This window comes from Scyliorhinus canicula, chromosome 25, assembly GCF_902713615.1.
Source record: "Scyliorhinus canicula chromosome 25, sScyCan1.1, whole genome shotgun sequence".
NCBI classification, from domain to species: Eukaryota; Metazoa; Chordata; class Chondrichthyes; order Carcharhiniformes; family Scyliorhinidae; genus Scyliorhinus; species Scyliorhinus canicula.
The window spans coordinates 2,544,327-2,556,690 of record NC_052170.1 but is presented as its reverse complement, the minus strand read 5'-3'; the positions used below and the strand labels follow the sequence as shown (position 1 = coordinate 2,556,690).

Here is a 12,364-nt window from a genome sequence, read left to right as displayed (position 1 = left end):
TGCTCATTCCCCTCTCCCCGTACTGCATACTGCTCATTCCCATCTCCCCGTACTGCACACTGCTCATTCCCCTCTCCCCGTACTGCATACTGCTCATTCCCCTCTCCCCGTACTGCATACTGCTCATTGTCCCCTCTCCCCGTACTGCATACTGCTCATTCCCCTCTCCCCGTACTGCATACTGCTCATTGTCCCCTCTCCCCGTACTGCATACTGCTCATTCCCCTCTCCCCGTACTGCATGCTGCTCACTCCCCTCTCCCCGTACCGCATACTGCTCATTCCCCTCTCCCCGTACTGCATGCTGCTCATTCCCCTCTCCCCATACTGCATACTGCTCATTCCCCTCTCCCCATACTGCATACTGCTCATTCCCCTCTCCCCGTACTGCATGCTGCTCATTCCCATCTCCCCGTACTGCATGCTGCTCATTCCCCTCTCCCGGTACTGCATACTGCTCATTCCCCTCTCCCCGTACTGCATACTGCTCATTCCCCTCTCCCCGTACTGCATGCTGCTCATTCCCATCTCCCCGTACTGCATGCTGCTCATTCCCCTCTCCCGGTACTGCATACTGCTCATTCCCCTCTCCCCGTACTGCATACTGCTCATTGTCCCTCTCCCCGTACTGCATGCTGCTCATTGTCCCTCTCCCCGTACTGCATACTGCTCATTGTCCCCTCTCCCCGTACTGCATGCTGCTCATTCCCCTCTCCCGGTACTGCATACTGCTCATTGTCCCTCTCCCCGTACTGCATACTGCTCACTCCCCTCTCCCCGTACCGCATACTGCTCATTCCCCTCTCCCCGTACTGCATGCTGCTCATTCCCCTCTCCCCATACTGCATACTGCTCATTCCCCTCTCCCCGTACTGCATACTGCTCATTCCCCTCTCCCCGTACTGCATACTGCTCATTCCCCTCTCCCCGTACTGCATACTGCTCACTCCCCTCTCCCCGTACCGCATACTGCTCATTCCCCTCTCCCCGTACTGCATACTGCTCATTCCCCTCTCCCCGGACTGCATACTGCTCATTCCCCTCTCCCGTACTGCATACTGCTCATTCCCCTCTCCCGGTACTGCATACTGCTCATTCCCCTCTCCCCGTACTGCATACTGCTCATTCCCCTCTCCCCGTACTGCATACTGCTCATTCCCCGCTCCCCATACTGCATACTGCTCATTCCCCTCTCCCCGTACTGCATACTGCTCATTCCCCTCTCCCGTACTGCATACTGCTCATTCCCCTCTCCCCGTACTGCATACTGCTCATTCCCCCTCTCCCCGTACTGCATACTGGTCATTCCCCTCTCCCCGTACTGCATACTGCTCATTCCCCTCTCCCCGTACTGCATACTGCTCATTCCCCTCTCCCCGTACTGCATACTGCTCATTCCCCTCTCCCCGTACTGCATACTGCTCATTCCCCTCTCCCCGTACTGCATACTGCTCATTCCCCTCTCCCCGTACTGCATACTGCTCATTCCCCTCTCCCTGTACTGCATGCTGCTCATTCCCCTCTCCCCGTACTGCATACTGCTCATTCCCCTCTCCCTGTACTGCATACTGCTCATTGTCCCTCTCCCCGTACTGCATACTGCTCATTCCCCTCTCCCGGTACTGCATACTGCTCATTCCCCTCTCCCCGTACTGCATGCTGCTCACTCCCCTCTCCCCGTACTGCATACTGCTCATTCCCCTCTCCCCGTACTGCATACTGCTCATTCCCCTCTCCCTGTACTGCATACTGCTCATTGTCCCTCTCCCCGTACTGCATACTGCTCATTGTACCCTCTCCCCGTACTGCATACTGCTCATTCCCCTCTCCCCGTACTGCATACTGCTCATTCCCCTCTCCCTGTACTGCATACTGCTCATTGTCCCTCTCCCCGTACTGCATACTGCTCATTCCCCTCTCCCGGTACTGCATACTGCTCATTGTCCCTCTCCCCGTACTGCATACTGCTCATTCCCCTCGCCCCGTACTGCATACTGATCATTCCCCTCTCCCCGTACTGCATACTGCTCATTCCCCTCTCCCCGTACTGCATGCTGCTCATTCCCCTCTCCCCGTACTGCATACTGCTCATTCCCCTCTCCCCGTACTGCATACTGCTCATTCCCCTCTCCCCGTACTGCATACTGCTCATTCCCCTCTCCCCGTACTGCATACTGCTCATTCCCATCTCCCCGTACTGCACACTGCTCATTCCCCTCTCCCCGTACTGCATACTGCTCATTCCCCTCTCCCCGTACTGCATACTGCTCATTGTCCCCTCTCCCCGTACTGCATACTGCTCATTCCCCTCTCCCCGTACTGCATACTGCTCATTCCCCTCTCCCCGTACTGCATACTGCTCATTCCCCTCTCCCCGTACTGCATACTGCTCATTCCCCTCTCCCCGTACTGCATGCTGCTCACTCCCCTCTCCCCGTACCGCATACTGCTCATTCCCCTCTCCCCGTACTGCATGCTGCTCATTCCCCTCTCCCCATACTGCATACTGCTCATTCCCCTCTCCCCATACTGCATACTGCTCATTCCCCTCTCCCCGTACTGCATGCTGCTCATTCCCATCTCCCCGTACTGCATGCTGCTCATTCCCCTCTCCCGGTACTGCATACTGCTCATTCCCCTCTCCCCGTACTGCATACTGCTCATTCCCCTCTCCCCGTACTGCATGCTGCTCATTCCCATCTCCCCGTACTGCATGCTGCTCATTCCCCTCTCCCGGTACTGCATACTGCTCATTCCCCTCTCCCCGTACTGCATACTGCTCATTGTCCCTCTCCCCGTACTGCATACTGCTCACTCCCCTCTCCCCGTACCGCATACTGCTCATTCCCCTCTCCCCGTACTGCATGCTGCTCATTCCCCTCTCCCCATACTGCATACTGCTCATTCCCCTCTCCCCATACTGCATACTGCTCATTCCCCTCTCCCCGTACTGCATGCTGCTCATTCCCATCTCCCCGTACTGCATGCTGCTCATTCCCCTCTCCCGGTACTGCATACTGCTCATTCCCCTCTCCCCGTACTGCATACTGCTCATTCCCCTCTCCCGGTACTGCATACTGCTCATTCCCCTCTCCCCGTACTGCATACTGCTCATTCCCCTCTCCCCGTACTGCATACTGCTCATTCCCCTCTCCCCGTACTGCATACTGCTCATTCCCCTCTCCCCGTACTGCATACTGCTCATTGTCCCTCTCCCCGTACTGCATACTGCTCATTCCCCTCTCCCCGTACTGCATGCTGCTCATTCCCCTCTCCCCGTACTGCATACTGCTCATTCCCCTCTCCCCGTACTGCATACTGCTCATTGTCCCTCTCCCCGTACTGCATACTGCTCATTATCCCTCTCCCCGTACTGCATACTGCTCATTCCCCTCTCCCCGTACTGCATACTGCTCATTGTCCCTCTCCCCGTACTGCATACTGCTCACTCCCCTCTCCCCGTACCGCATACTGCTCATTCCCCTCTCCCCGTACTGCATGCTGCTCATTCCCCTCTCCCCATACTGCATACTGCTCATTCCCCTCTCCCCATACTGCATACTGCTCATTCCCCTCTCCCCGTACTGCATGCTGCTCATTCCCATCTCCCCGTACTGCATGCTGCTCATTCCCCTCTCCCGGTACTGCATACTGCTCATTCCCCTCTCCCCGTACTGCATACTGCTCATTCCCCTCTCCCGGTACTGCATACTGCTCATTCCCCTCTCCCCGTACTGCATACTGCTCATTCCCCTCTCCCCGTACTGCATACTGCTCATTCCCCTCTCCCCGTACTGCATACTGCTCATTCCCCTCTCCCCGTACTGCATACTGCTCATTGTCCCTCTCCCCGTACTGCATACTGCTCATTCCCCTCTCCCCGTACTGCATACTGCTCATTCCCCTCTCCCCGTACTGCATACTGCTCATTCCCCTCTCCCCGTACTGCATGCTGCTCATTCCCCTCTCCCCGTACTGCATACTGCTCATTCCCCTCTCCCCGTACTGCATACTGCTCATTGTCCCTCTCCCCGTACTGCATACTGCTCATTATCCCTCTCCCCGTACTGCATACTGCTCATTATCCCTCTCCCCGTACTCCATACTGCTCATTCCCCTCTCCCCGTACTGCATACTGCTCATTCCCCTCTCCCCGTACTGCATACTGCTCATTCCCCTCTCCCCGTACTGCATACTGCTCACTCCCCTCTCCCCGTACTGCATACTGCTCATTCCCCTCTCCCCGTACTGCATACTGCTCATTATCCCTCTCCCCGTACTCCATACTGCTCATTCCCCTCTCCCCGTACTGCATACTGCTCATTCCCCTCTCCCCGTACTGCATACTGCTCATTCCCCTCTCCCCGTACTGCATACTGCTCATTCCCCTCTCCCCGTACTGCATACTGCTCATTGTCCCTCTCCCCGCACTGCATACTGCTCATTCCCCTCTCCCCGTACTGCTCACTCCCCTCTCCCGGTACTGCATACTGCTCATTCCCCTCTCCCCGTACTGCATACTGCTCATTCCCCTCTCCCCTTACTGCATGCTGCTCATTCCCCTCTCCCCGTACTGCATGCTGGTAATTGCTGCTCTCTCCGTGAACTCACCACGTCTGGTGGGACCTTTTCCAGGTCATTAAATGGCGACTCGAGGGTGTTTGTGTCAACGTTTAATATAACCACATCCTCCAGGTTTTTGCTTCTCGCTCTCTGCAAAGCAAAATGATTTCTTCAGGGTACAAACTTTCTTTTCTCTCATTCTTATTAGCCTTGAGGAAGGCAGGCATGTCTCAGGGTGAACTCGAAAAAGTGTGCAATCCTACTGGCTTCTCCACAATCACTTCTGATACCTCAGTCTAGACATGTGAGAATGGCCATTGTATCACAATTCACCCTCTACTGGAAAACTATAGAGAATGAATACTCAAAATCCCTTTGGGACAAGTCACCTCAATGTGTTTCATGTTATTTGTTGGGTTTGGATATGTAGTGGCAATTTATTATGTAGCTATATAAGGAGGCCATTTGTGCATAGCAAGATCCCATGGACAGCGATGCAATTCATTTTATTGTGCTGTTGAAGGGACTGACTTGGATACTGGGAGAAAACCTGCTCTATTATTTTAAAAAATAAATTTAGAGTACCCAATTCATTATTTCCAATTAAAGGGCAATTTAGCGTGGCCAAACCACCTACCCTGCACATCTTTGGGTTATGGGGGCGAAACCCACGCAGACACGGGGAGAATGTGCAAACTCCACACGGACAGTGACCCAGAGCCGGTATCGAACCTGGGACCTCGGCGCCATGAGGCAGCAATGCGCCACCGTGCTGCCCCAATCTGCTCAATTATGAGGGATAATGGGGTTTTTAATATTACCTGAATCATTGGGACATGTTCAGAACCCCAGAAGAGTAGTTCAAACCCACAGCTTTGTTTTTCTATCCCTCTTTATTCTGAGCGGGGTTCTGCATTTATCTACTCTATCATGCTTATTACCCTGGTGTGACAGTGGGAGGAAGCAAACTAACTATTTAAAAAATCTTTTCCAATAAAAGGGGAATTTAGCGTGGCCAATCCACCTACCCTGCACATCTTTGGGTTGTGGGGGTGAGACCCACGCAGACACGGGGAGAATGTGCAAACTCCACACGGACAGTGACCCAGGGCCGGGATCGAACCTGGGACCTCAGCGCTGTGAAGCAGCAATGCTAACCACTGTGCCATCGTGCTGCCCAAAGCAAACCAATTATAAGGACAAGGAATATGTTCCAGATATAAGTTCAGAATATGAAAGTTGAGGGCAGCACGGTGGCACAGTGGTTAGCCCTGCTGCCTCATGGCACCGAGGTCCCAGGTTCGATCCCGGCTCTGGGTCACTGTCCGTGTGGAGTTTGCACATTCTCCCCGTGTCTGTGTGGGCCTCACCCCCACAACTCAAATATGTGCAGGGTAGGTGGATTGGCCATTCTAAATTGCCCCTTAATTGGAAAAATTCAAAATAAGAATATGAAGGTTGACTGGACTGTTTGAAGAAAGAAGATTGTCAGCACTTCCAATTAGTGAGATAGTGATAGGCGAATCGTACTGACACACACACCTCCATCAAGCTGTAGTGAATCCCGATGAGGAAAGGCATTGGAGCACTGTGAGAGACAACAAGAGAAAGGGTTAATAGGCTGACCTTTCACCTCCAGTATCTGCACTCAAATCCAGCCATTATTGAGGAGTCCACTGTTTACCGCCTCTGTCTCCTCAACTAGTGGCAACGAGTAAAGGAAAGGATTTCTTACCAGCAGTAATCAAGGAGATGTGGAGGGAGAACTGGGATGAAGATATGCTGCCAGAACATGGGATAGAGCATTGCAGCTGAACCGTGTACACAGGCAGTTAGCTGTGGAAGACAAATAATAGAGACTTGTAGATAGACTGTCATCGCAGATCGCTGTAGATAGACTGTCATCGCAGAACCCTGTAGATAGACTGTCACCGCAGATCCCTGTCGATAGACTGTCACCGCAGAACCCTGTAGATAGACTGTCATCGCAGAACCCTGTAGATAGACTGTCATCGCAGAACGCTGTAGATAGACTGTCATCGCAGAACGCTGTAGATAGACTGTCATCGCAGAACGCTGTAGATAGACTGTCATCGCAGAACGCTGTAGATAGACTGTCATCGCAGAACGCTGTAGATAGACTGTCACCGCAGAACCCTGTAGATAGACTGTCATCGCAGAACGCTGTAGATAGACTGTCATCGCAGAACGCTGTAGATAGACTGTCACCGCAGAACCCTGTAGATAGACTGTCACAGCTGAACCCTGTAGATAGACTGTCATCGCAGAACGCTGTAGATAGACTGTCATCGCAGAACGCTGTAGATAGACTGTCACCGCAGAACCCTGTAGATAGACTGTCACAGCTGAACCCTGTAGATAGACTGTCATCGCAGAACCCTGTAGATAGACTGTCACAGCTGAACCCTGTAGATAGACTGTCACCGCAGAACGCTGTAGATAGACTGTCACCGCAGAACCCTGTAGATAGACTGTCACAGCTGAACTCTGTAGATAGACTGTCACCACAGAACCCTGTAGATAGACTGTCACCGCAGGACCCTGTAGATAGACTGTCACCGCAGAACCCTGTCGATAGACTGTCACCACAGAACCCTGTCGATAGACTGTCACCACAGAACGCTGTAGATAGACTGTCATCGCAGAACCCTGTAGATAGACTGTCACCGCAGGACCCTGTAGATAGACTGTCATCGCAGAACCCTGTAGATAGACTGTCACAGCTGAACCCTGTAGATAGACTGTCACCGCAGAACCCTGTAGATAGACTGTCACCGCAGGACCCTGTAGATAGACTGTCACCGCAGATCCCTGTAGATAGACTGTCACCGCAGATCCCTGTCGATAGACTGTCACCACAGAACCCTGTAGATAGACTGTCACCGCAGAACCCTGTAGATAGACTGTCACCGCAGAACCCTGTAGATAGACTGTCATCGCAGAACGCTGTAGATAGACTGTCATCGCAGAACGCTGTAGATAGACTGTCACAGCTGAACTCTGTAGATAGACTGTCACCACAGAACCCTGTAGATAGACTGTCACCGCAGGACCCTGTAGATAGACTGTCACCGCAGATCCCTGTAGATAGACTGTCACCGCAGATCCCTGTCGATAGACTGTCACCACAGAACCCTGTAGATAGACTGTCACCGCAGAACCCTGTAGATAGACTGTCACCGCAGAACCCTGTCGATAGACTGTCACCGCAGATCCCTGTAGATAGACTGTCATCGCAGAACCCTGTAGATAGACTGTCATCGCAGATCCCTGTCGATAGACTGTCACAGCTGAACCCTGTAGATAGACTGTCATCGCAGATCCCTGTCGATAGACTGTCACAGCTGAATCCTGTAGATAGACTGTCACCGCAGATCCCTGTAGATAGACTGTCACAGCTGAACCCTGTAGATAGACTGTCACCACAGAACGCTGTAGATAGACTGTCATCGCAGAACCCTGTAGATAGACTGTCATCGCAGAACCCTGTAGATAGACTGTCACCGCAGAACCCTGTCGATAGACTGTCACAGCTGAACCCTGTAGATAGACTGTCACCGCAGAACCCTGTAGATAGACTGTCACAGCTGAATCCTGTAGATAGACTGTCACAGCTGAACCCTGTAGATAGACTGTCACAGCTGAACCCTGTAGATAGACTGTCACAGCTGAACCCTGTAGATAGACTGTCACCGCAGAACGCTGTAGATAGACTGTCACCGCAGAACCCTGTAGATAGACTGTCACCGCAGAACGCTGTAGATAGACTGTCACAGCTGAACCCTGTAGATAGACTGTCACCGCAGATCCCTGTAGATAGACTGCCACAGCAGAACCCTGTAGATAGACTGTCACCGCAGAACCCTGTAGATAGACTGTCACAGCTGAATCCTGTAGATAGACTGTCACAGCTGAACCCTGTAGATAGACTGTCACAGCTGAACCCTGTAGATAGACTGTCACAGCTGAACCCTGTAGATAGACTGTCACCGCAGAACGCTGTAGATAGACTGTCACCGCAGAACCCTGTAGATAGACTGTCACCGCAGAACCCTGTAGATAGACTGTCATCGCAGATCCCTGTCGATAGACTGTCACCACAGATCCCTGTAGATAGACTGTCACCGCAGAACACTGTAGATAGACTATCACCGCAGAACCCTGTAGATAGGCTGTCATCGCAGAACCCTGTAGATAGACTGTCATCGCAGAACGCTGTAGATAGACTGTCATCGCAGAACCCTGTAGATAGACTGTCACAGCAGATCCCTGTAGATAGACTGTCACAGCTGAACCCTGTAGATAAGACTGTCACCGCAGATCCCTGTAGATAGACTGTCACAGCTGAACCCTGTAGATAGACTGTCACCGCAGATCCCTGTAGATAGACTGTCACCGCAGAACGCTGTAGATAGACTGTCACAGCTGAACCCTGTAGATAAGACTGTCACCGCAGATCCCTGTAGATAGACTGTCACCGCAGATCCCTGTAGATAGACTGTCACAGCTGAACCCTGTAGATAGACTGTCACAGCTGAACCCTGTAGATAGACTGTCACAGCTGAACCCTGTAGATAGACTGTCACCGCAGAACGCTGTAGATAGACTGTCACCGCAGATCCCTGTAGATAGACTGCCACAGCTGAACCCTGTAGATAGACTGTCACAGCAGAACGCTGTAGATAGACTGTCACAGCTGAACCCTGTAGTGAGTGTTAAAGGTGTTTTATACCAAAGTTGAGAAGTGGTGCCGGAGTGGTGAGGTATAACACCGGTCTGTCACTCACCGTGCTGAGCTTGCTGCAAGTGATGATAATGCGTCTCTCATGTAGCATGCTAGCGTAGAGATGTAACATGCTATTCACATCTACAGCAACTACATATTCTGTCAGGTTTCGCTGTAACACACAAACACGTATACAGAACTGGGCAACAAAGAGCGAACATATTGTATAATAATAATAATCTTTATTATTGTCACAAGTAGGCTTACATTAACACTGCAATGAAGTTACTGTGAAAATCCCCTAGTTGCCACATTCCGGCGCCTGTTCGGGTACACAGAGGGAGAATTCAGAATGTCCAATTCACCTAACAAGCACGTCTTTCGGGACTTGTGGGAGGAAACTGGAGCACCCGGAGGAAACCCACGCAGACACGGGGAGAACGTGCAGACTCTGCACAGACAGTGATTCAAGCCGGGAATCGAACCTGGGTCCCTGGCGCCGTGAAGCAACAGCGCTAATGACTGTGCTTCCGTAAGGCAGCACGGTGGCCTAGTGGTTAGCACAGCTGCCTCATGGTGCCAAGGTCCCAGGTTCGATCCTGGCTTTGCGTCACTGTCCGTGTGGAGTGTGCACATTTTCCCCGTGTCGCCCCCACAACCCAAAGATGTGCAGAGTAGGTGGATTGGCCACACTAAATTGCCCCTTAATTGGAAAAAATAATTGGGTAATCTAAATTTAAAAAAAAGAAAATAAATGACTGCTTCCGTGCCCACATAAAGTTTCTTGATATCTTACTGCCACAACTGAATCCAATGGAAGTCTTGTCCAACAGAGCAAGGAACAATTCCCTCTTCATTGCCTCAATTGAGCAAATACTCCCTGTGGTGATATGATCTGCATACCTGTCTGCCATTGGGCCAGAACGTCGGCTTACCATTGGCCCTGGTCGGTCATGTGCCTCTTGACCGATTGGCCGAGAGGCTGAGTTAACCACGCCTCTATTAACGAGGTATAAATGGTCAGACGCCTGACGATCGTCCTTTCCATTGTAGACGATCGCAGAGCTGTGTTCTAGTCAATTAAAGCCAGACTTTGGTAAATCACTCGCCTCGCGTACAATTGATGGTACATCACTCCCCAGTCAGGTGTTACTATAAATAAGCCTTTGAATCTCCCATTAACATTACCGAATACAGTGTCTTAATGTCATAGGGCTGAATTGTGTAGTCCCCTGTGGGTGGGATTGCTGTAAAACTGTTGCTACCTTCCCCATGTCCTCGCTGCCTTATCCAGGACAGGCCTTGATTTAACGGGTTGTGGGCGGGATAGGGCGGGAACCGAATTCTCAGGCCTCCTCTTCTGATCGGTGGTCCCCACCTGATGTGCCTTTTCCCCAAACCTGTGCACATTCCCCCCCATCCCCAGGCCTCCTCTCCTGGTTCTACCAAGACCCCCACCCCCCCCATTTGCCTGCTTTCTGGCTCTTGCCTTTTCTTGTTCAGGACTGATTACAGTCCCAGCTGTGGCCAATGTTCCTGGTGGAGCTGCAGGAACCAGCAAATCAGATTGACTGGCAGCTCCCGAGGTGGGACTTCCTCCACAGATAGGGGGGCAGACGGCAATTAACACTCCTCAGAGCATGAAATGGCTGGGGGACAGTCCATCAGAGAGGGGCAAGTTTTACAACAACTGTTCCTGCAGTGTGGCAGAGAACCCCAGTGGCCAAGCTTAAAATCCAGACCAAAATCTACTAACCATTCTCGGAAATGTTTGTCCAATTGCTTTCTACTTGCTGATGGCAACCAACAATTATATTTCACTAGCCGGGATGGATGACGGCAGTGGGGAAGCTGGCTGATCGCTATTTGGTGACGCCTGCTCAGAAAGTGGATGTATCTGTATTTGTGTGTGTGCATATATGTGGTTGTTGGTCTGAGTCTGTGTCAGTGTATGTGGGTGTATGTGTGTGTATGGGTGTGTATGTGGGTGTATGGGTGTCGCAGTTTGTCTGTATACTTGTGGATGAGTGTGTGTGTGTGTGTATTAGTGTGTGAGTGTAAGCATGTGTGTGCGGGTGTCTGTGTATGTGAGTGTGTGCATTTTGTGTGTGTGGGAGAGTGTGTGAGTGTGCATGAGTGTGGGAGAGTGTGTGAGTGAGTTGTGTGTGCATGTGTGTGTGAATTGTGTGTGACTATGTGAGTGTGTGTGAATGGATGCATGATTGTGTGAGTGAGTGAGTGTGTGAGTATGAGTGTGTTTGTGTGTGTGTCTGGATGCCTGATTGTGTGTGTGAGAATGTATTTGCCTGTGTGTGTGTGTGTCTGTGTGTGTATGGATGTCTGATTGTGTGTGTGTATTTGTCTGTGTGTGTGTGTGTCTGTGAGTGTGTGTGTCTGTGTGAGTCTGTGTCTGTGTGTGTCTCTGTATGTGAGTGTGTGTGTCTGTGTGTATGGATGTCTGATTGTGTGTGTGTGTATTTGTCAGAGTGTGTGTGTCTGTGAGTGTCTGTGTATGTGAGTGTGTGTGTCTGTGTATGTGAGTGTGTGTGTCTGTGTGTATGGATGTCTGATTGTGTGTGTGTGTGTGTGCGAGTGTCTGTGAGTGGGCGTATGTGTGTGAATTTGTCTGAGTGTGTGTGTCTGTGAGTGTGTGTGTCTGGGAGTGTGTGTGTATGTGAGTGTGTATGTGAGTGTGTGTGTCTGGGAGTGTGTGTGTCTGTGTGTATGGATGTCTGATTGTGTGTGTGTGTGCGAGTGTCTGTGAGTGTGAGTATGTGTGTGAATTTGTGATTTGTGTATGCTGTGATATTCTGCAGGTAGTTTGTCAAACACAGAACATGACATTGATGGTCAACGGGAAGTGCAGCCAGATTTCGCACCGAGATGGTCCTGAGCCATCAGCAACCCCCCCCCCCACAACCCACACTGAGTCATACTTACACTCTCTGGTATTGTGGGTAAGCTGTTGGTGTCAGGGGCAATAAAGTACGAAAGCTGGAGAGAAAAAGAGATCAACGGTTTATGTTTGTTTTTATATTTATGACATGCATCTATT

The 12,364-nt window shown here is 51.4% G+C and overlaps 1 protein-coding gene across 2 annotated transcripts in view; it reads right to left on the bottom strand.

Annotated features, from left to right (window-relative positions):
* LOC119957070 (DENN domain-containing protein 1B-like) overlaps positions 1-12,364 on the bottom strand; it is a 91,446-nt gene that overhangs the window by 24,186 nt on the left and 54,896 nt on the right. For both annotated transcript variants that reach the window (XM_038784707.1, XM_038784706.1), the window contains 5 exons: positions 12,250-12,303; positions 9,371-9,481; positions 6,298-6,398; positions 6,105-6,150; positions 4,611-4,712 (listed from right to left, as the gene is read on the bottom strand). In XM_038784707.1, coding sequence (XP_038640635.1) covers positions 4,611-4,712; positions 6,105-6,150; positions 6,298-6,398; positions 9,371-9,481; positions 12,250-12,303 — 414 coding nt within the window. The remainder of the gene's footprint in view (positions 1-4,610; positions 4,713-6,104; positions 6,151-6,297; positions 6,399-9,370; positions 9,482-12,249; positions 12,304-12,364) is intronic.